Source organism: Abrus precatorius, unplaced genomic scaffold (genome assembly GCF_003935025.1).
Source record: "Abrus precatorius isolate BTA unplaced genomic scaffold, Abrus_2018 Scaffold5, whole genome shotgun sequence".
Classification (NCBI taxonomy): domain Eukaryota; kingdom Viridiplantae; phylum Streptophyta; class Magnoliopsida; order Fabales; family Fabaceae; genus Abrus; species Abrus precatorius.
Genome location: NW_020874395.1, coordinates 2,759,157 through 2,779,154, shown reverse-complemented (window position 1 = coordinate 2,779,154; position 19,998 = coordinate 2,759,157). Strand labels below are relative to the sequence as shown.

Sequence of the window (19,998 nt, the reverse complement as noted above, 5' to 3'; positions counted from 1 at the left end):
TGAAGCATAAGTTCTTCAGTTTATACCAAAGTGTACCATTTGAAAAATTGGTGATAATCTTGTGTGTGTGTGTGTTAAGAGCTAGCAAAGTATTCATGAGTTGGATAAAGGATTTTAAGTTGTGATAATTTCCATTATTTAAAGTCAGGTTTAATCTAGATTCAAAGATAATAAATTATAATTATTATCATATGATATTTTATTTAAATTATAATTAAATATTAATTTAAAGTAAAATATTTATCCCGTGTATTAAACCATGCTATATACTATTTATAATTATGTTTATACAAAAAGAATTTAAAATACTCATCTTGAACATGTAAATCAACTATTAAGAGACCCTATCTGCGCTGCAGACAAAAAAAAAATAAAAAAAATAAAAACCTGGAGAGAGAAAGTAAAGACCTGAAAAGTAAAAACACATTCTAAACGACCGCGTTTTAGGGATTCTTAAAAATTATCTGTTATTGCACCCTTCTACTCGCTGCCTTATCCGGCGACGGCGCTCACTGCCTCCACCGCCGTTGGTATGTGCTTCTTCTCTGATGCTCTTATTTTATTAATTTCAAATTTCATTTAATTAGATATTTGGATTAGAACGTAAATTTAATATAAATAATTTTAAGAGGAAAATGAATTAGTATGTTCCTGTAACAGTGACGTGAACTGAGATAATTTTTTTGCGTCTAACTAGCAAGAAATTTTTTTTTGTTTGATTGGATCAATGCCTCTGTTACCTAGAGTTGAATGATTCCTACTAGTTGTATTACACTACTACTACATAGGAACAAGCTAAATGATTTTATTCTTGTACATTGTAAACAATCAAAACGGGAGTGAGGGTTGGAGTATAATTTGGTTTCTGAAGTTACAGTAGTTGTCTCCGCCTGATGATTATAGTAATTAGTAACATTAATTGGTAATACTGCTTCAGTTTCAAATTGTTTGATATAATTTGCACAATGTTGAATCATTCTATAAGTTTGGTTCTTCTTTTATGGTTGGCTATAATGAACATATTTATAGTCAAACATGCACAATGATCTGGAATTGGAACGAGCTATTTGAAGGAATTAGTGTGATAGAGTGCAGGAATGATACTTTAATAGATTATTTATTTATTTATACATTTGTCAAAAGATTGAGTTTGGATGTATCATTAAAATATGCTTTACTTCTAATCCTTGGGGGTTCTTTATTTTTCTAGCTGTACTTATTTACCCAATATTCAATCATGAGCATTAAGTGGGTGTTTTAGAGAGAGAAATCATTATTGGACCTTCATTTAGCAATTAAAGCATTTAGGAGAGTTAATTTTTGATAGTTTCATTGGGGAAATATTATGATTTAAAATTCTGTGAAGTGTTTTATGAGTCTGTTCCCCTTTGACACAGTGGAGGAGTGGTGGTCTGCAGCAATTGTTGTTGTAGTAGGAGAAAGAAGAAAGAGAAACAACAAGGTGGTGTGGTGTGGTGGTAGGCATCATTGTATGAGGAAGAAGATGTAGTGAGGTGGTGGCCATGGCCCTTTTTGGTGGGTGGCGGTCATAGGCAATGGAGGAAGAGTTGTGTTGGGTGGCTAACAACAGAGGTGGTGGTTTGAGAGATGACTTGCTAGAACATGAGTGAGGGAAGAGGAAAGCAAGGAAGGAGATGCTGGAGAGCAGGAGGGATGAGGGAAAAAAAAATTCAGCATTCACAAAATGACATAATTTTATATTTCTTTTAATCTTATTTGTTATTTTCTTTTAAAAAATAATTAATGGCTAGTTTAACTCACTTAGCCCTCTCATGTTTCTTTTTCAATTGAGAAGATACGTTTCCATTTCTTGAGCATAATAATTTCCTTCTGATGCCATCATGCTTTGCTGTGGATAACCAGAGAAGAGCACTGTGCAGTGAGTTGTAGTTCATTCCTTTATCTTCCTCTGTTAACTACAATTCTTTTTTCCGACTTCAAAGCCAACTATGATTTTACAGATAGCCATTCTTTTTCGCACCAATTTCAGAAAACAATGATTGGTACCACGCTTTCTTTGGAATAATTAGTATTATTCTATTCTTGTAGGGAGAAAAGAATCTGCCATGGAACCAACTTGCGCTGCTCATGCCATGGAATGGAGCATTCAACTCGAAATGGCCCTCCGTTCCACTAAACCAGGTTAATTCTCTTATTTCTTTTTATTCTTGCTTATTTTTTGTCATTATGTTATTTAGTAGTTAAAAGATCTGAAAGGAATTTTGTTCCCCAAAAGTTTATCAAAACTAATCATACACAAAGGCTTTGTTTGGATATTTAATGCTATCACAAGGTTTTGAACTGTGGTCCAAAACCACAATTCTGCAACTTCAAGGCTTTTGGGGTTTCCAAAATCACATTGCAGCCACATTGCGGTCTCATTTGACTGCAATTTCAAGATTTTTGAATTCTCTGCAGCCATGACCATAACTATAATTAAAAAGCAAAGCAAAATGAAGTTAAACAAAACATAATGAAATAGAATATAATTCCATTTTTTGGATACTTTCTGATGGAATGAAATAAAACTTCCATTCTGTTGTTTAAAGTCTAAATGATATGGTAAGAATTAGTAAGAATTATATTTTTCATATCTTACCCTTATCACTAGTAAATAGAAGTTAATGATAACAAGTTTTTTTTTTTTTTTTTTTTTCATGTAAGCAAAATAGTGGCTTCTTGCACGCTATAGTGACGATCCCCTGCTATAGGCTTCAAAAACCCATCTTTACCCCTGGAATGATGGTGTTCAGTTTTTTTTTTTTGGTAAAATTGTGATTTCTCCCGCATTTTATAATGCATTTTTTGCTTCAAAAATATGATAGGATTTGAAACCCTTCTTCCTTGACCATTCACGCAAAAAGTTACCTCTGTTTTAACATCTGTTTCTTCACAATTTACAGGATTATTTTACCTGTGTTCCATTCTTTCTTCGTCCTTTAGACTTTGTAGTTCACTTTCTTCTAATTTTTATATAATCTGTTGTGTTCATTTTCCATTAATTTCTTCACCATCTTTTATTTTTTGAATTCATTACTATGTTCTGATTGCTACTAGATTGATGGTGATTGCGTGTGTGAACATTCTTATTCTTTATCAATTATCATGAATTTCTTTAATTTTGGGTATTTTTTTGACTCTTTATATGTATAGTATACATTATTTTGTTTGTGTTACAGTATTTGAAAAATTGGCCATCCCACTTCCTACTTTCTCATTAATAACTTTTTTAAAGCTGGTCACTATGCACTACTATCCATGATTGATAACTATGATTTCAGTTCATTTCATTGAGTACCATGAATTCATATGAAACCTTAAAGTTAAAACCATTCTATTTTTTTTTTTTCATTTATTTGGTTACTGAAATTTATTATTTGTTAGGTGTTCCTGTCAAAGCCATATTGGAAATGGAGCCTCGCCTTCAGCAATGGAGTAGAGAGCCTGAATCTGTCATTGCTTCCAATGCCATGTTTGGTCTTGTTCCAGGTGAAGATAGGCTATTTGCCAATGCCATTCTCTTGCGCCTTGCTGGTGCCTTTAGGGAAGGTGACATAAAGACCAGGCTTTCTGTTGTCAGGGTTTTCTTATCTGAACAAAAGCACTATGATAACAAGAAGAAAAAGAGGTGTAAAGGGTTGCTGTCAGAGGCCAGAGTAGCTAACCAATTGGAGTTGTTGAAGCAAGTGAAATCTGTTTTTGATAGTGGGGATTTGAAGTCAAGGGCACTGGCTTTGGTTCTGTTTGGTTGTTGGGCAGATTTTTCTAAAGACAATGCTCAGATACGATACTTGATATTTTCCAGCCTTGTTTCTCCTCATGATTGTGAGGTAAACTAAGTGTTTTAGTGTATCAGTTGTTTTGGATCTCTAATTTTTTACACTTAATAACATTGATTGTTTAAATATGTTTGCTTCAATATTCTACCTTAGAACCTTGTCATGTTTTCTTGTAATGTTTCAAAAAATTTGTGCGCACATTTCAAGTGAGAAACTGCAATCTTAATTTCATTTGCATGACTGTACATGGATGGATGACACTTGACAGTGACTGCCTGATTGGATGTTGTATTGTCCTTTGCATTTTATAAAATGTGAAGGGCAATTGCCTTGTAGCGCACTCCTAATTTTTTTGCTTCTGAATTTTAACTTGTATAGCCAACCCCTCAATGCATCTGAAATATTGGATTGGGTTTTTCCAGGTTAGAGCATCTTTGTTTGCTACTGGATGCTTTTGTGAGATGTCAGATGATTTTGCGTCTATTGCACTGGAGATGCTGTTTAATATAATGAATTCATCTTCAGCATCTTTGCTTGTAAAGTTGACTGCAGCCCGAGTTCTCGCGAAATGCAAGTCCTCCTATTCAATTGCACATAAAGCGTACAAGGTCTTTGATCATCTTATATTCTGACATCTAATCCACATTTTCTTTTGAAAAAAGTGTCCTCTTGTTAAATTATGTGTTGTGTGGCTTCCTGGCTTATTGTAACTATGTTTGTTTTTGTTTCCATGTACTTCAAATGGCTTTGATTGTTTCTGGTTCTGTGTATATCTCTGTTTGTCTTCCTTGCTTGTTCCTAAAATCAATCATATACAAGGTGGAAACAGAGCATGGTTAGACAGGAATGGAGAAGAAAAGACCTGGAACTTTTTTTTCCTGTTGAAGTGGAGTTTTGATTTTTGGAAATTGGCTTGTCCACTTTATTATAAATACTTCTAGACATTGCACCTCAACCAGGTGTAATAATTTAACCAAGTGTCCAAGACTACTACATGGTGGTTTATGGAACAGTATTTTGGTGTGTTTCCTTAATGTCATTGAACAATTAGGTTGACTTTGCTGATGAATTTAAAATTTTGGTGCCAAATGGATCCAGCACTGTCATGTGTCTTAGGGTCAGTATCCAAATTTTAGTGTTGTAAAATACCATAGCAACAAATTTCAATTTTAATCAACTTTCAGAAATTTTTTAATTTTTCTATTGTGTTTGTTTCTCTCTTGGAACAATGACAGAATTGGTTTTCTGATGTTATGATTGATTTAATGCAGATGGGTATGGAGTTAGTATTCAATTCCTTGGATGAAGATGTTTTGGTAGCTATGCTATTCTCACTCTCAAAACTGGCTTCCATTTTAATGCTTTTTAACTCCAATCAGGTATGTACCTTTTTTTATCATACTATATGGTTTTGAGCATCCAAGTTGAACACACAGAATACGAGCCCTACTTATTACTTCATCCTAGCTTTTATTTCTCTGTTTGAAAGATTTTGTATATACATTTGGCAAGGCTTCCTTCAATTGGCAGAGTTGCTCTTTTGAAGTTGTCAATAATATGAAGTTTGTGAAATTCACCGTTAGATTTTATACTTTGAAAAGGCTGGTAAACTCGTTAAAACTGTTGATTTAATGAAGCACCATACAGCTAGCTTTGGCATGCATAAATGGTGTTTTCCAATTCAAATATTTACTATGGTGCTTTCTTTGTGTAATTTATTTTAAAACATTTAAATTCAGGTGGACTTTCTTCTTTCATTTCTCAATCAAGAAAGAACTGCACATGTACGAGAAACAGGGATAAAATGCTTGCATTTTTTGTTTGAAAAAGATCCGTGTCTGCACCCAGTTAATTCAGGTCTAATCCATGGGTTATTCTCCATAATGGAGGAACCTGGAATTTCGATGGCCATGCAATATAAAGCTCTAAAGGTCTTGCACAAGGTTTAACTTTAGTACCTAGCAAGACAAAACTCCCATTTTTATTATGTTATGATCTATGAACTTGTTTGACATGCATTAAATCATTTAATGATTGGCAGGTCCTGCTTTCAATTCCACCTTCTTTACTTCACGTGGAATTTTGTGAATTTGTCAAGCTTCTAAATGTTGCTGAGAACACAAGACAATATCCAGTCTCAAGGAATAGCTGTTTGGCAATTCGTATTCTGGCAGATTTGTGTTGTAGGACGGTGGACAGAACAAATAATGTCAATGGTGTTTTTTGTTGTTCTTCTCTGCCATCTCGTGTTATCTCCTTAATCAAAGATCATATCAAACTTTTGGTGATGCCATTGTTGAAAGCTCGCCAAAATGATTTGACAATTTGTCAGGATCTCCAGGGTCTGCTAAAGATTCTTCTAATTATCGTTGAAACTCATCCTTATCTAGGTTCCTTGGCACTTGATAACATAAAATCAGTGGTTGAATATCTTGTGACTGTTGCTTCTACTGATCATGCAGTACCATCAGCTCATCTAGCTGTAGATTTTAAAGTTGAAAAAAACAATTTCTTTATTTTAAAACTTATTCGCAAAATATACAGATTTCTGGTGGCATGCCTTGAAAATCTTTATAAAGCCAGTGCCATCAATGCTGAAGTGTTGAGTAGAGTGAAGATTTTGGCTGACCTTGTGTGCCAGTGTAGTTTAATTGATTGCTATACGTACACAATGTACCATCTGCTATTGCACAATCAACCTGTCTGGGATGGCTTGGATCATGAGAATGATGAAACACATGATTATCTTTGTATATATCCTGATAGTTGTCTTACTAAATGCACAGAGTTTGTTAAGAAAGTCCTGACTGAAACAGATGGTTGGACTGCTTACAAGGTTGGTGCACATGCAGCGTGTCAAGGTGAATGGTTGTTAGCTACAACTATATTCAGGACATTAATAGAGAAAGTGAAGTCTGATTCATGCTGTAGCTGGTTAAAATCATTATTCCATTATGCTCATTCTGAAGGAAAAATCCAGCTTCTTAGTCTACCAAAACAGGGAACCACCTCAATGGAGTTGTTGGAGACTGTCAAATTTCCTTTAAATCCTTTTGATTACATGGATAAGACATGTCCAAATCTTGCTGGGCATATCAATGATAGCCATTACTATGATGAGCTTACACAATCTCATGTGGCACTTTGCTCTTCCTTGAAAATTTTAGAAGCATCTGTAAAAGGTTCTCAAGCATTTTGTTTCCAGAGGTGGTTTTTATCATTAAGATCTAGAGTTTTGGAAAATTTAGTAGGTCTGTTTAATGCTTTGAGAGAAGTTTCATTGAACTTAGATGGGAATTTCAATCAAGTAGAGTTTGAGAGCAGTGATATGCTTCAAGGCCTGAAATCTTGTAAAGTTATTTCTCAAATTTCTTTTCAATTGTGTAGGCTAGCTGAAGAATTTGATCTATTTGGAAGATCTGTCATTGGGATGGACAGTGAAAGTTCTGCATTCCTTGCTTCTCATGGCTTGAGTTGTTCAGTATTAGCATTTGCTGCTGCTTTTGGAGTTTCTAACATAGAGCAGTATTCTCATGGAATTTTTGTTGGTGACAAAACCTCCTGTAATTTACAGGCCTTGACAATACAACATTTAATGAGACAATTATGGTGTGTAGATCATGAAATCAGAGCAAGTCTCTCTTTGCTGTTGGATTACTTTGACCAGAACAAGAACAGTTTACCCCTGCTGCATATGTATCAAACTTGGAACATTGGTTATAAAGATAGAGCGGTGCTTGATATTTGTAGTTATGCTGTTTCTTGTGCTGTCCGTTTGCAAAATGAGAGAACTGCATCTCAATTTACCAAGAATGCTTTATTACTAACTTTCAATACTTTGATAAAATGGATGCACATTCATTTTCGGATTCCCAGGTTTTTCTTCGAAATAAGGTATGTGTAATACTTGTACAACAGTATTAGTATATGCTCTTTGATGAAAATTAAAATTTTTGAGAATATCAAGAGTACAGCTACGTGTTTTTTATTTTTTATTATAATGATGCTGGCTAGTTCCGTTATTTTCTCCTCCAATATCATTACTGTTTTGGATAAATTATTTTATATAAAAAAACTTTGGTCCTTTCTATGTCTTCTTTTTCAAGGAAGAATGAATTATATAATTACAGAATATTGCTGAGATAGGAGTTGACGAGTTTGCTTTGGCAACATTGTATTTAAGTCTCTCACGATTTGATTTCCCAATCATGATCTTTAGTTTGCTTTTGTTGTTTGTTGAATAGATGTTCTCTTTGTATTTGTAGTTCTACTTTGCGTTTTAGTGTTCTCTGATTTTATTATGGGGCCTTGTTTGCAAATCTAGAGCTAGTGTGGACTGTGTTTCTGTTCTTATTTTATCAAAGCCATGACTGAGTTGGCAATTTGGTGTATGTTTAGTGTTTTTCTAACACTTTAAGCATGATGTGCGTGGCTTCTTATTATTACTTAACAAACTGCTGATGTTTTATTTGCTTTATTTATGTAGGCAGTTTGTTGGGTCTGAGCTCTATGTCCACAATGAGGACTCAACAGATGGGGTTGCTATATCTGTTTTGCCAGGCTTCCACCTAACATTGAACATTTGTCTTCAATTGAAAAATGTGTCATTAAACCTCCATGCTAAGGCAGCCAAGTTGTACTGCATCCTTCATTGCAGTACTACCTCCCTCGTCTCAGATGGAGAAACTGTGGGGCACTCGTGTTCTGGATATGAAGCTTGGAAAGATGATGAAATTGTTGAATTGAACAAGAAGTTGTTTTACCTTGTGTTAGATAATATGGCAGACAAGAGAACAAGGGGCTTGCGTAATAGGGGCAATGTTAATAGGGTTGTTGAGGCATTTTTGGATTTTGAACCTAATGAGAAAGGACAGGGGTTTTCACTATGCACACTCGATGTTTCTGACTTTCCTGTGGGTTCTTATAGAATCAAATGGCATAGCTGTTTGGTTGATAGTCATGATTCCTATTGGAGCCTCCTTCCTTTGAACTTGGGACCTGTATTTGTTATAAAAACTCTGGTTGGCTAATCTGCAATGAAAGCATAGCAATTAACTTAAAGATGCATTACATTTACAAGCACAATAACAATTTCGTTTGGTTTTTATTAGATTGATCTGTTAGATGATTGGATCATTCAAATTTAGTTATTGTCACTGAACATGTTCTTCCAAATTTTATCATGGATGGTAACCATTGGCAATGCACATATGTTTGGTGGTGAAATTCATGTAATTCATCATCACGTGTTATAACTAACGCCAATCTAAGCTAAACCTAACTCACACTGAATGCTAGAAATATTTGATGGACCTATTCAAAAGGTCACCTAGGGTTGGTGTCAAATATAAGCAAACGAGGTTTTTGTGTCTAAATCTTCCTTCAAGTAGACGCAGGAAACTGAAGTAGTCAAATTAATTGCATCATTAAGGCAAGGCAGGCACAATCATAAAAACTTGGCTACTTATATCAGCTTTCTTTCCCAAATTGATTGCTTTATGTATTCCGTCACCGCCATCATAATTTGGCTCAATTCAGTTGCACTTTTAAATGATGAAAGAAGTTCTAATTGTGATAATAATGGTGGGTGGCGAAGCATGTATCATATGGGATGCAGACTTGGGTTGTGCCATATTTTGAATTTTCATACATAACAGATAGCACCTCCAAGAAACTCTGTCCTGCATGACAGCGTTAAGAAAAAAGCGTGTTTCATTATTTTTGGTTAATTCAAAATTATATATAATCAACAATTAATATTTTAAGAAATGTTTTTCAAAATTTAAATTATGGAAGAAAAAATGGATTGGAAAAAAAAGAGTGAAAATCAATAGTTCAAGTTTTGGTGGGTCTATGATTCTGACATTCAAATTGAACTCAGACTTAGACACTGGCTGTGGGGTGGTCCAGCAGTACCATTGTGAGAATAATAATAATAAAACTCGTATGATTTTATTTTGCAATACATGATTAAATTATATAATATGCAAAAATCTATACTAGATCAAAACTAAATCCTTAAACTTGTGATTTTAATACACCTTAAAATCATCTTTTTATCAATTTTTGGAGATATTTCTTTTACAAATTTATATTTTCAAAAATAAATTCCAGACATGCAGAAATTTTAGTAGTAATTCTACTTTATTATTTGAAGAATTCTTTTAATTTTATTTTAAAATATTTTTTCTTAAATAAAAACATAAATTTTCAACATCAATTGCTTTGACATCATTTATTTCAAAATAAACTATACCAAGATATAACGCAAATGGAGCCTTAATATGGATCCAACATGACTTGATATATCTTGGCATCTCCAAGATATATCATCATGTTATAAAAGACCAACTTCACCACCAAATAAATGTCATTTTCCTTGATCAAACAGTCAAACCCATTGTCCAGAAATAATAGTGGACCCTACTCAATAATTCCATCACAGAATTCAAGATCATTAAAAGTTCCTATTTGCTTCCTACACCAAAAACCTTTTTAAAGTCACTAAATTTGTTAACTGCTTACTTTTTTTTGTCAGGTTAGGGAAAAGTGAAAATTTTACAGGAAAAGTGAAAAGAACAATCTTCAAACTATCACTAACGTCATTGTCAAAATGAAAATGTCACCAAATATTTTCATATCAAGTCTTAGTTAACCCCTTCAAACTTCCCTCTCCTTTCCCTTATTTATATCCTCTCACAACCTAAGCCCTTTTCAAATTTCTTCTACCTAACCTGATTTGCTAAAAAGAAGTCACCAATGGAAACCACAATGTATACAATATCCCCTATGTGGTTCATACTTCTAGGAATAACTTGTTTCTTTGTAACTCATGCTTATGGTGAGACCATGCCTCTAAGGACTCTTTTAGGTGGCATTCATCAAGAATCAATACTTGGACTAAAGGCATTCAAGTTCAAAGCCCCTATTACTAGGAGTAATTCCATTGCATCAACACCAACTTCCTTCTCACCCTCTCCTAGTCCTTCTCTATCATCACAGGTAATTCAATCATACATAGTACATAGAAGATAACCTTTAATTTCCTTTCTGAATTGTTCTCTTGAAGAAACCCCTTAATGCAAGCCACTCATGGCACTTGTCCATTCATTTTCTAAGGAAAAATAGTGAATGTCTAATAGTTTTCTGTTAATGCAGAATCTCAAGAAACCACACGTGTATCATGTGACATCTTATGGTGCAGATCCAACAGGTAATTCAGACAGCACTGAAGCTCTTCTTGCAGCCATGGCAGATGCAGTCAAAGGTCCAAGTGAAGGGTTCTTAATGAAAGACATTAGAGACCTTGGAGGTGCCCAGATTGATCTTGAGGGTGGAAAGTACTTGATCAGCCAACCATTGCAGTTACCAGTGACGGGGGTTGGAAACCTTATGGTACAAAAAATATAATCTCTTAATAAATTATTAGCACATCAATCTAGAACATGAAAAAAAAAAAAAAGTACCTTTAGGAAGTTTGTAATGTATTCCTGGTCTGTGACACGTGGTTGTGTTGTATGAGATTCAGACAAGGTATTTTCTGAGTTTAGTATCGTTTGGTCAAACTTGAACAAAAATCTTTTCCAACCTTTTCTCTTTTTCTGCTATTGTTTTTCGTCTTTATTTTCTCAATTAAAGACTTTTCAATAATCTTAGAACCCAAAGTTGCAGCAAATCAAGGCAAAAATGAAGGACCCGTTTGGTTTTCAGAATTTTTTTTTCTCATTTTATGATTTTATTTTTAATTACAAAAATATCCCCTAATTTTTATTCTGTTTTAAATATTTTTACCGAAAAATAGTGAGAACTATAAAAAGTTGTTTAAATTATTTTCTGTACAAATTTTTTAAAACAAGAAATAAAATAAAATAAAATAAAAATAAAAATAGCATTTTCATAACTAAAAGTAAAAGCAGAAAATATTTTCTGAAACTAAATAGTCATAAAGATTTTCTTTTTCTTCTGTTTTTTCTCATTTATTCTATGTTGAGTTGGTGATACAAAAGACCTTGAATTTGACTGCTGAGTTTGATTTTACTTGTAATTCTATGTTAACAGATACATGGGGGAACTATAAGAGCCTCAGATGATTTTCCATCAGATGGACACCTCATTGATTTGTCAACATCAGGAGAAGGCAAATCCTACAATTATGAGTTCATAACTCTCGAGGACCTCTTGCTAGACTCCAACTTTAGGGGAGGAGGCATTGTAGTAAAAAACTCACTTAGAATTACCATAGACAATTGTTACATCACACATTTCACCACCACTGGAATTCTAGTCCAAAGTGGCCATGAAACCTACATTCGAAACTCCTTCCTTGGCCAGCACATCACTGCTGGTGGTGACAAAGATGAAAGGAACTTCTCAGGCACTGGAATAAGCCTTCAGGGAAATGACAATTCAGTCACAGATGTTGTAATTTTCTCTGCTGCTATAGGAATAATGGTTAGTGGCCAAGCCAACACTATTTCTGGTGCACATTGCTACAATAAGGCCTCTGGCTTTGGAGGCACTGGAATTTATTTGAAACTACCTAGTTTGACACAAACTAGGATTGTGAATTCTTACATGGATTACACCAATATTGTTTCTGAAGACCCTGTTCAACTCCATATCTCTAGCAGTTTCTTCCTTGGTGATGCCAATATTGTATTAAAATCAATCAAAGGGGTTGTAAATGGTCTCAATATTGTCGACAACATGTTCTCTGGGTCAAATCATGGGGTTGATATAGTCAAGTTGGACCAATCAAATAGTCCTTTTAGTCAAATTGATCAAGTTTTTGTTGCTAGAAATGTTGTGAAGGGTATGAACTTAAGGGCCACAACTGCAAAGATATCTATGCATGGGAATGGAACTTTATGGACTATCGATTTTAACAAATTTCTGCTTTTCCCTAACCTTATTAAACATGTCCAGTACTCTTTAAGTGCCAATGGTAACACCTTCCCAAACCATGCTCTCAGAAATGTGTCCGAGAATCGTGTTGTGATTGAAACAGATGAGGCTGTAACTGCAAATGTTTTTGTCACAGTGGATCAAGGCATTGCAAGTTGAAGACAACTAGAATGTGGTGGCCAAAAAATTGGGTCAAGTTCTGTCTGAAGAGGGAAATGTGCATAGCCTGGTTGCCAAATCATTCTTTGGATAACTTCAAATGAATAAATGTAATTTTACTGTTTGATTTACAGCTGACACTTATTCAATAAACTTATTGTAAACGGCAATTTATGTTATAAATTTAATTACAAAATTTGTTGAGATAAATTGAAAAATAACTTATTCTAATAAGGTATAATTAAAAAGCACATTGAAATAAATAGTAAAAAACTTGTGAAAATTATAAGCTATTTTTAATAAGTTGTTTATAAGCTCTTTAGAAACTTTTAAACTGTATGTTTCAAATTCTTAAATACATTAACTGTAATGGAAAGAAAATTTGATTGGAAATAATTTTCATGTAAAAGTTTGTTATTAAAAAATTGACTGAATCGGTAAAAAAAAGTGTATGTTGATCCAATTAGTATTTGGTTTACAATTAATTATTAATATCCATAAAATGAATTTACAGTTATTTGTTGCTTTGGTTAATTATCTTTAAATAATAAAATATGTTAGTACCTTTTTGTTAATGGTGATAAAAATTATTACTTATATATTCTACGAATAATTCCTGATAAGATTGCATGAGTTCCCTTAAGCTGCAGTGAGAACCTGAGGCATCTAAAGTTCTGTCATTAAAGATTGCAACATTTTTTTTTATCTTGTGGGTTATGGAGTTGAACATTAGAACAGAACCTGGATAAAGAAAGATTGTATGTACATTTGTGTATTTGTGGTCAAAATAAAATATTGTACCCCTTCCTTTTAAACACGCATGGTTATTTTTTAAAAAATTAATTTTTTTCTTCTAAAATAAAATTAAAAAAATGCTATATAAAGAAAGATAATTCCAAGGGACCAATTGTTTCTAGAAGTAGCTCAATTGAATGATGTGTTATTGTTTAGAAGTTGTTAACACTAGCAGTACTTAAAAAATGTTATCTTATATTGTTGAGATAAAACTAATTTTTAATTAATATATAACCTCAACATCATCAAAAGAACTACTATACATAAATTTTGGGGGAAAAAATCTAACAAGGAACGGCTTTAATTTTGACTAAGAATTGTAGTTGAACAGGCTAATTGATTATGTAGAACTTGAAGTGTGAATCCTCAAGTTTTTAAAATTTTATGGAACCATATTGCTGGTAAACAAAATCTACTAGAAACAGCCAAGTATAACTAATCTTTGCTATTAATGGGTCATTGGGGTTGGCTACTTACTTTGTTACACATTATTGTATTCTACCAGTCAACATCAGTGAAGCTAATCAATTTGAAAACTTGCTATTCCATAGAATTTTCAAATCCAAATTTCACCATTATTTTCTATGTTCTTCCCAAACCAAATGGAGGAAATCGATCGATCTTTGAAAACTAAACTAATTATTTTCTATTGGAATCATGTAAACTTTTTGGATGGTATGAAAATAGGAGGGAGGAAGAGAAATAGAGTGGAAGATGAGATAAATCTTCCATTGTTTAGATGATCCATGAAAAAGGGAGAAAGAAAAGTTTCCCCCAATAGTAAGGGAAATGAATAGTGATGGGAAGGAGATGGCACCATACAGGGGCTTTTTTTATTATTAATTTAGGTTTGTTTTCTTCTTTTTTTATAAAATTAAAATAATATCAAAATAATAAAATAAAAACATATTTTATCAAGAAAAAAATTAACTCAAATTTTTATTTTTTTACGAATACCTTTAATACTTTTCAATTATTTTTTTTTTGTACTCTTTTACTCATTCAAATAAGTAGAATTTTTTTATTATTTCTTTTTTTTCCTATTTTAACTCATTAAATATCAAATATCCTTTTAGTAATTGCAAATAATATCTAAATCATAAACTAGTAGCTTTTCCTTACATATTATTAAATAAAATAAAATAAAGTATATTTATTATTATTTTTAAATTAATAAATTTGAAAAGAAAATATTTTAATTGTTATTAATAATAAATTTTTATTATAATAAATAAGAAAAGAAGTATTTAACCACCTAAAATTTCATCCTCATTGTAAATAGATGCTTTAAACTTAATTTTATATTGGTCATTAAACTTTATTTTTCAATAGACACCTCAAACTTTAATTTTGATTTAATTAATTTTGAAACTTCACTAGTCTTACAAAGAGTCATCCTAAACTTCATTTATATTCCAAATGATCTTCAAAACTTATTCATTTTATAAATAAAAAATTTCATAAATTAAGTTGAAATTAAATTATTAATTAAATAAAAAAATCATTTATTTAAATTTTTGTGTTATAATTATTTTTTAAAATGCAAAATATAATAAAAATTATAAATTAAAGAAAAATACAAATAAAAAAAATAAAAAAATCAATATAAATATACATTATATAATCAAGGATTCTTCTTGTATTGTTTTTTTTTCAAAATTACTATTATTATAATAATATATATACTCTATTTTTTTTCTTGAATTTAATTTTTTTTTATTATGTTTTGATGTTTAGAAGAATGAAGTAAAATAAAAAACGAATAACTAAGATTTAAAGTACATAGATGGTTATTGTTTTTTATGTTATTTAACTGTAATTAATTTATAAAAGGAGCTATTTGCAAACACTGTAAAGTTTAAGGATTAAGTAAAATTGAAATAAAATTCAAATTTAGAGTGTTTATTTTCAAATTTAATAAAGTTTAAAGATTAATTTAACTTGATTAAAATTTAAGGTGTCTAAATAAAAACATTTAAGGATAAATTAGGATGAAATTAAAGTTTAAGGTTTGTGTTTACAACGAGGGTAAAGTTTAGAGTGGTTAAATACTTCTCTTTTTTTTTACCTCTTAAGTAATACTAATTTAAAGAGAGATATTTTTAAAAAATTAAAAATAAAATATAAAATTTAAATTAAGATTAATTAAAAGATAAATACTCTATAAGAAAAAGTCAGGTGATATAATGAGAAAGAAAACTAACACTTCAAAATATTTGTTGTTTAAGATAATTTCTAAAAATACTATTATTTAATAATCTAAAGTCACAAATTATATAGAAAAATAAATTGATTAAAATAATAATAATAATATTTTTTTTCAGATTTGCATATACCTTCTATTTTAGTAAGTGTGTACCATAGGTAAGTATTCAAATTACAAGAGTTTTTTTGTTTAAGCCTTATCCTCTTTCTGGAGGGCAACTTATAAAAATCGAGTCCCTACCTTCACTTAATAATTGAATTGTAGCTTTCCCATTAACTCAACAACAGGAAATACACTAATGATGACATACGAGAGATAAGTTCCACACACAGCAAGAAAGAGAATTCATAACTTATTTCATTTTCGTTGTTTTTTTTCTTTTAAAAGAAATGAATAAGAATTTTGGAGTGAGAAGCTTTTTCAACCATACAAATCTTACCATATATGTACGAACTCAATGCATATTTTTCTTTAAAATAGTTAAATTTAATAATCTTAATTTACAAAAATTTTAAAATAAATATAAAAATGTTATTAGTGTACCATAAAAAACATCATTTTTGCACTAGTGAAAGACTTATAGGTGTGAGGAAACAATTGGCAAGAGTATATGAAGATCTCAAAAAGAGGTAACGAAATGAAAGAGAGACTCTCCTTACCATTCCTAATCATACTGATCCATCTTCATCAAAGTAGGGCAACATCATGCAACGTAGTCAACCACAACTATAAAGCTTGTGGTGGTGGTGGTGGTGGCGGCGGCGGCAGTGGCAGCACCACCACAAACAACTGCCATGTCAGCAACAACTTGGAATCAGAGAATTCCCATGTAGCCACCATGCTCTACGCTGTGAGTGCAGGAGCCGGCAATAGATACGGTTCTGTTATAAGTTGTCCAGGCGATGGAAGTTATCGTAGCTGTTTGCCAAGCAAAAATGGAGGTGGCCCTAGACAACGTTGTGATTATTACACTAGGTCTTGTTAGCTACCAATCTGTCATAGTTTATCCCTACTTGTTTCATGTGTTTTTCTAAGTTATCTTGTCATAGGTTGTGGCATAAGAATTAAGATATGTATTCAGTTATCTTGTTTTTATTAAAACAAGTACTAATTTTTTTATTATACTAAGTTTAGATTTTTTTTTATGCAATAAATAAGTAGAGAGAATAAAGAAAAAAGGTTTTGAGATAATAATTATCTTAAAGATAAAATTAGAAGAAAAAAAAAGTTAATTTTATCTTAAAATTATAAAGTGACTTATTTTTAAAAACTAAATTTAACTAAAAATTATTTTTCGGAAACACATGCAGAGTACATTTATCAAAGTTATAATAATGTCAAATTTATATATAATATAATATAATTTCATCTCCATACGTGATCAATATATTACCAATTTCTTAACCACAATACACAATCCAACGTTCCAAGAGAAAATCTAAAATCTATTGTGTCTTGGTTAAAATATCTTATGTGTCTTTCGTCCCTTCTATACAATTTTTATTAAATTAATTATTCAATATAAAATAAAAAGTTATATAATAACAAGAACATGAAATGAAAAAAAAATAAAATTAATAAAATTTATTAAATATATTATAAATATATTTGAATAATTTATATAATGAGATCATGAAGAAAATAAAGTAGTATAATAATTTCATAAACATTTACAAGTATACATTGTTTAGTAATTTCAAAAATAAAATTAAGTATACATTTATAAATTTATTTTAAATTAAATTAAATTTTTAGGTTTAAAATATGATTTAGTCTAAAACCTTTTTTATTTTAAAAATATTTGTTTGATTGATTTTTTCGACTTTTTGATACATTAAATTGAACCAGTTTTAAAAAGTGAAAAATTATTATTATTTCTTTAAAATGGAAAGAAAAGGAGAAGGAAATGAAAAATGATAATTGATATCATGTAAGTTAAGGAATATTAAGTAAAACAAGTAATGTTCCTGTATACTGCAAGGATATCATTAAATTGAATTAAAAATATATGATATGACTCTTTTTAAATTTAATGAATTTTACAAATTAAAAAATAAACATGATAATTATTAATCATAAATATTTTTGTTATAATGATAAATTTTAAATAGATTATGAAAATTTCAAATTATTATAAAATTAAAATAAATACATGATATGAAAAAAAAAACCAATACTTTTATTAAATAATATTCCTAAAAGCATTATTCAAATGTTAATACTTAATTTATACATTATATATATTCAACTAAACAAACTAGAATTTGATGTTACATGTTAATATAATATAATAATTTTTAAGGTATATTGTAAACAAATTGAAGAAGGTAAAATATACTTTTACATGTAAAATAATTATTATCATTAATTTTATATTAAATATGTATAATAAATAGTAAAAATTAGTAATTTATTTTAAAAATATAAAGTATATTATCAATTTAAAAAAATATGTAAAATATTATTACCATTAATTTTCTGTTAAATATGTATAATAGGTAATAAAAATTAATTAATTATTTAAAAAATATAAATTATATCATTAATTAAAAAAATATAGAAGATCATCTCAAGTTTATAATTATTATATTATGATAGGCACTTTTTAATATGAATTTATTTATTTATTTTGATCTTGCCAGTTTCTTGGACCTTATTAGTTGGAGTTCTACAGTTTTATTGTTGGTAAAGAGTTGGAGTTTAACAGTAAAATCAATAAATCAATTTGGGATTATTTAGTTGGTACACTGTTATGGACATGTCTGTTTGAATGGCCCAAATAGGTCCACTGAATATAAATTGGTTTAATTATTATATTACAAGTTGGTCCATTTATTAAGAACATCCATTTAGAGTGACACTTAACATATCATTTACGAATTTAAAAGTGCAATTAGCAAAAATCAAACTCAATGCCATTTGTCGACAATGATGAATGATGTGTCGGTCAAAGAAAAATAACACAATTAGATGGCCTCCAACACACGTTGGGAAGAGCTAATTATTATTAACATTTTTTTAATATAATAAAACTTTTGGGTCTCTAATGCTAAAAGCATCTTTCATTTAATGTTTAATTATGTTATTACTAGTGCAACTACACTTAATTAAATTCATGAGTAATGTTTAGCTACGTTGACTAACAAGACATAAAATTTGACATGTGAAAATATTCAACTTAACCATATCATAGATTAACCATGAATAGGGACAGAAATATTTATAAAAATAAAAATTAAATATATTTTGAGTGGATATAATTATATTTAATTTAAAAAAGGAGAATTTAAAAGGATATAATTATTTATTAATTGTATCAACTTTGTTGATTAGAAGTGAAAACTTGAAAGATGAGTAAGATGGAGATGAAAAGAGGAAGGAGGTGCCTGAAAATGCCAAGTTGATTTTATTCACAAAAAGCTGACCTTATCCTCCTTTTTGAGAGGAATGCACAATCTGAGTCCCTACATGCCTCACTCAATTGAAAGGTAGCCATCCAATTAACTCAAGAACAGCCCATAAACAATATACAGAAAATTCCTAACTTTTTTCATTTCATTATTCTTTTCTTTCAAATTTGTTGAAAAGCCTTTTCTGCTAGACCATGTGAACATACACGCCAACTCAATAACAAATTAAAAAAATAATAGGGAGTAAGGATAAAAAAGTTATCTTTATTCACATGAGAAAAAAAATAAGACCATAAAAATTAACATCCCAAAAACAATAAAACTTAAATAAAAACTCAATGCTAAAGTAATATTAAAGGCACTATTTAATATAATAATAATAATAATAATAATAATAATACATTATTTTAATGATTTTTAATTTATTTTAACACGACTTTTTAAATAAAAAATATTACTTAATAATTTTTAATGGTACCTTATCTTCAAGATATTTTGAAATAAGGTGGAGGCAGAGCCCCCACATTTCAAAATGTAGGCATATCCTTGTACTAATCAATGCACTCTTATCTCGTGAAAAAATTACTAAAAAAATGTCTCTAAAATACACATATTGGTCTATTCAGCTTTAATTTAATTTCATGCATATTATTATTTTAGATTTAATTCTTTAAAATTGTAAAAAGGATAAAATAAAAAAATATGTTCTTCACTTTTGATTTAA

General features: G+C 30.4%; 2 protein-coding genes across 8 annotated transcripts; both read left to right on the top strand.

Annotated features, from left to right (window-relative positions):
• The first annotated feature begins 352 nt into the window (after positions 1–352).
• On the top strand, positions 353–9,053 carry LOC113867222. Of its 7 annotated transcripts, XM_027502377.1 has the most exons (10): positions 456–530; positions 1,398–1,900; positions 2,071–2,163; positions 3,406–3,510; positions 3,602–3,851; positions 4,223–4,408; positions 5,072–5,179; positions 5,540–5,743; positions 5,842–7,694; positions 8,287–9,053. In XM_027502377.1, exons 6-10 carry the CDS (start codon positions 4,262–4,264, stop codon positions 8,828–8,830), a joined length of 2,856 nt encoding a protein of 951 aa, XP_027358178.1. In that variant the 5' UTR covers positions 456–530; positions 1,398–1,900; positions 2,071–2,163; positions 3,406–3,510; positions 3,602–3,851; positions 4,223–4,261; the 3' UTR covers positions 8,831–9,053. The 7 variants fall into 7 exon arrangements, with proteins under 7 accessions (XP_027358172.1, XP_027358175.1, XP_027358177.1 ...); XM_027502376.1 differs by lacking the exon at positions 1,398–1,900 and having other exon boundaries at positions 441–530; XM_027502370.1 differs by having other exon boundaries at positions 3,406–3,851; positions 8,287–8,880.
• Positions 9,054–10,706: 1,653 nt separating this feature from the next.
• Positions 10,707–12,863, top strand: LOC113868131 (polygalacturonase QRT3-like). Its single transcript, XM_027503695.1, has 3 exons — positions 10,707–10,802; positions 10,959–11,195; positions 11,859–12,863. The coding sequence occupies exons 2-3, from the start codon at positions 11,049–11,051 to the stop codon at positions 12,861–12,863; spliced, it is 1,152 nt and encodes a 383-aa protein (XP_027359496.1). The 5' UTR covers positions 10,707–10,802; positions 10,959–11,048.
• Positions 12,864–19,998: the final 7,135 nt, after the last annotated feature.

Bases quoted from the DNA above. Each gene is read 5' to 3' on its own strand.
- LOC113867222 (XM_027502370.1), top strand. From the start codon at position 1,855: ATGCCATCATGCTTTGCTGTGGATAACCAGAGAAGAGCACTGTGCA. The intron at 1,901-2,070 runs GTGAGTTGTAGT...CTATTCTTGTAG, and splicing joins CCAGAGAAGAGCACTGTGCA to GGAGAAAAGAATCTGCCATG. The intron at 3,852-4,222 runs GTAAACTAAGTG...GGGTTTTTCCAG, and splicing joins TTTCTCCTCATGATTGTGAG to GTTAGAGCATCTTTGTTTGC.
- LOC113868131 (XM_027503695.1), top strand. From the start codon at position 11,049: ATGGCAGATGCAGTCAAAGGTCCAAGTGAAGGGTTCTTAATGAAAGAC. The intron at 11,196-11,858 runs GTACAAAAAATA...CTATGTTAACAG, and splicing joins CGGGGGTTGGAAACCTTATG to ATACATGGGGGAACTATAAG.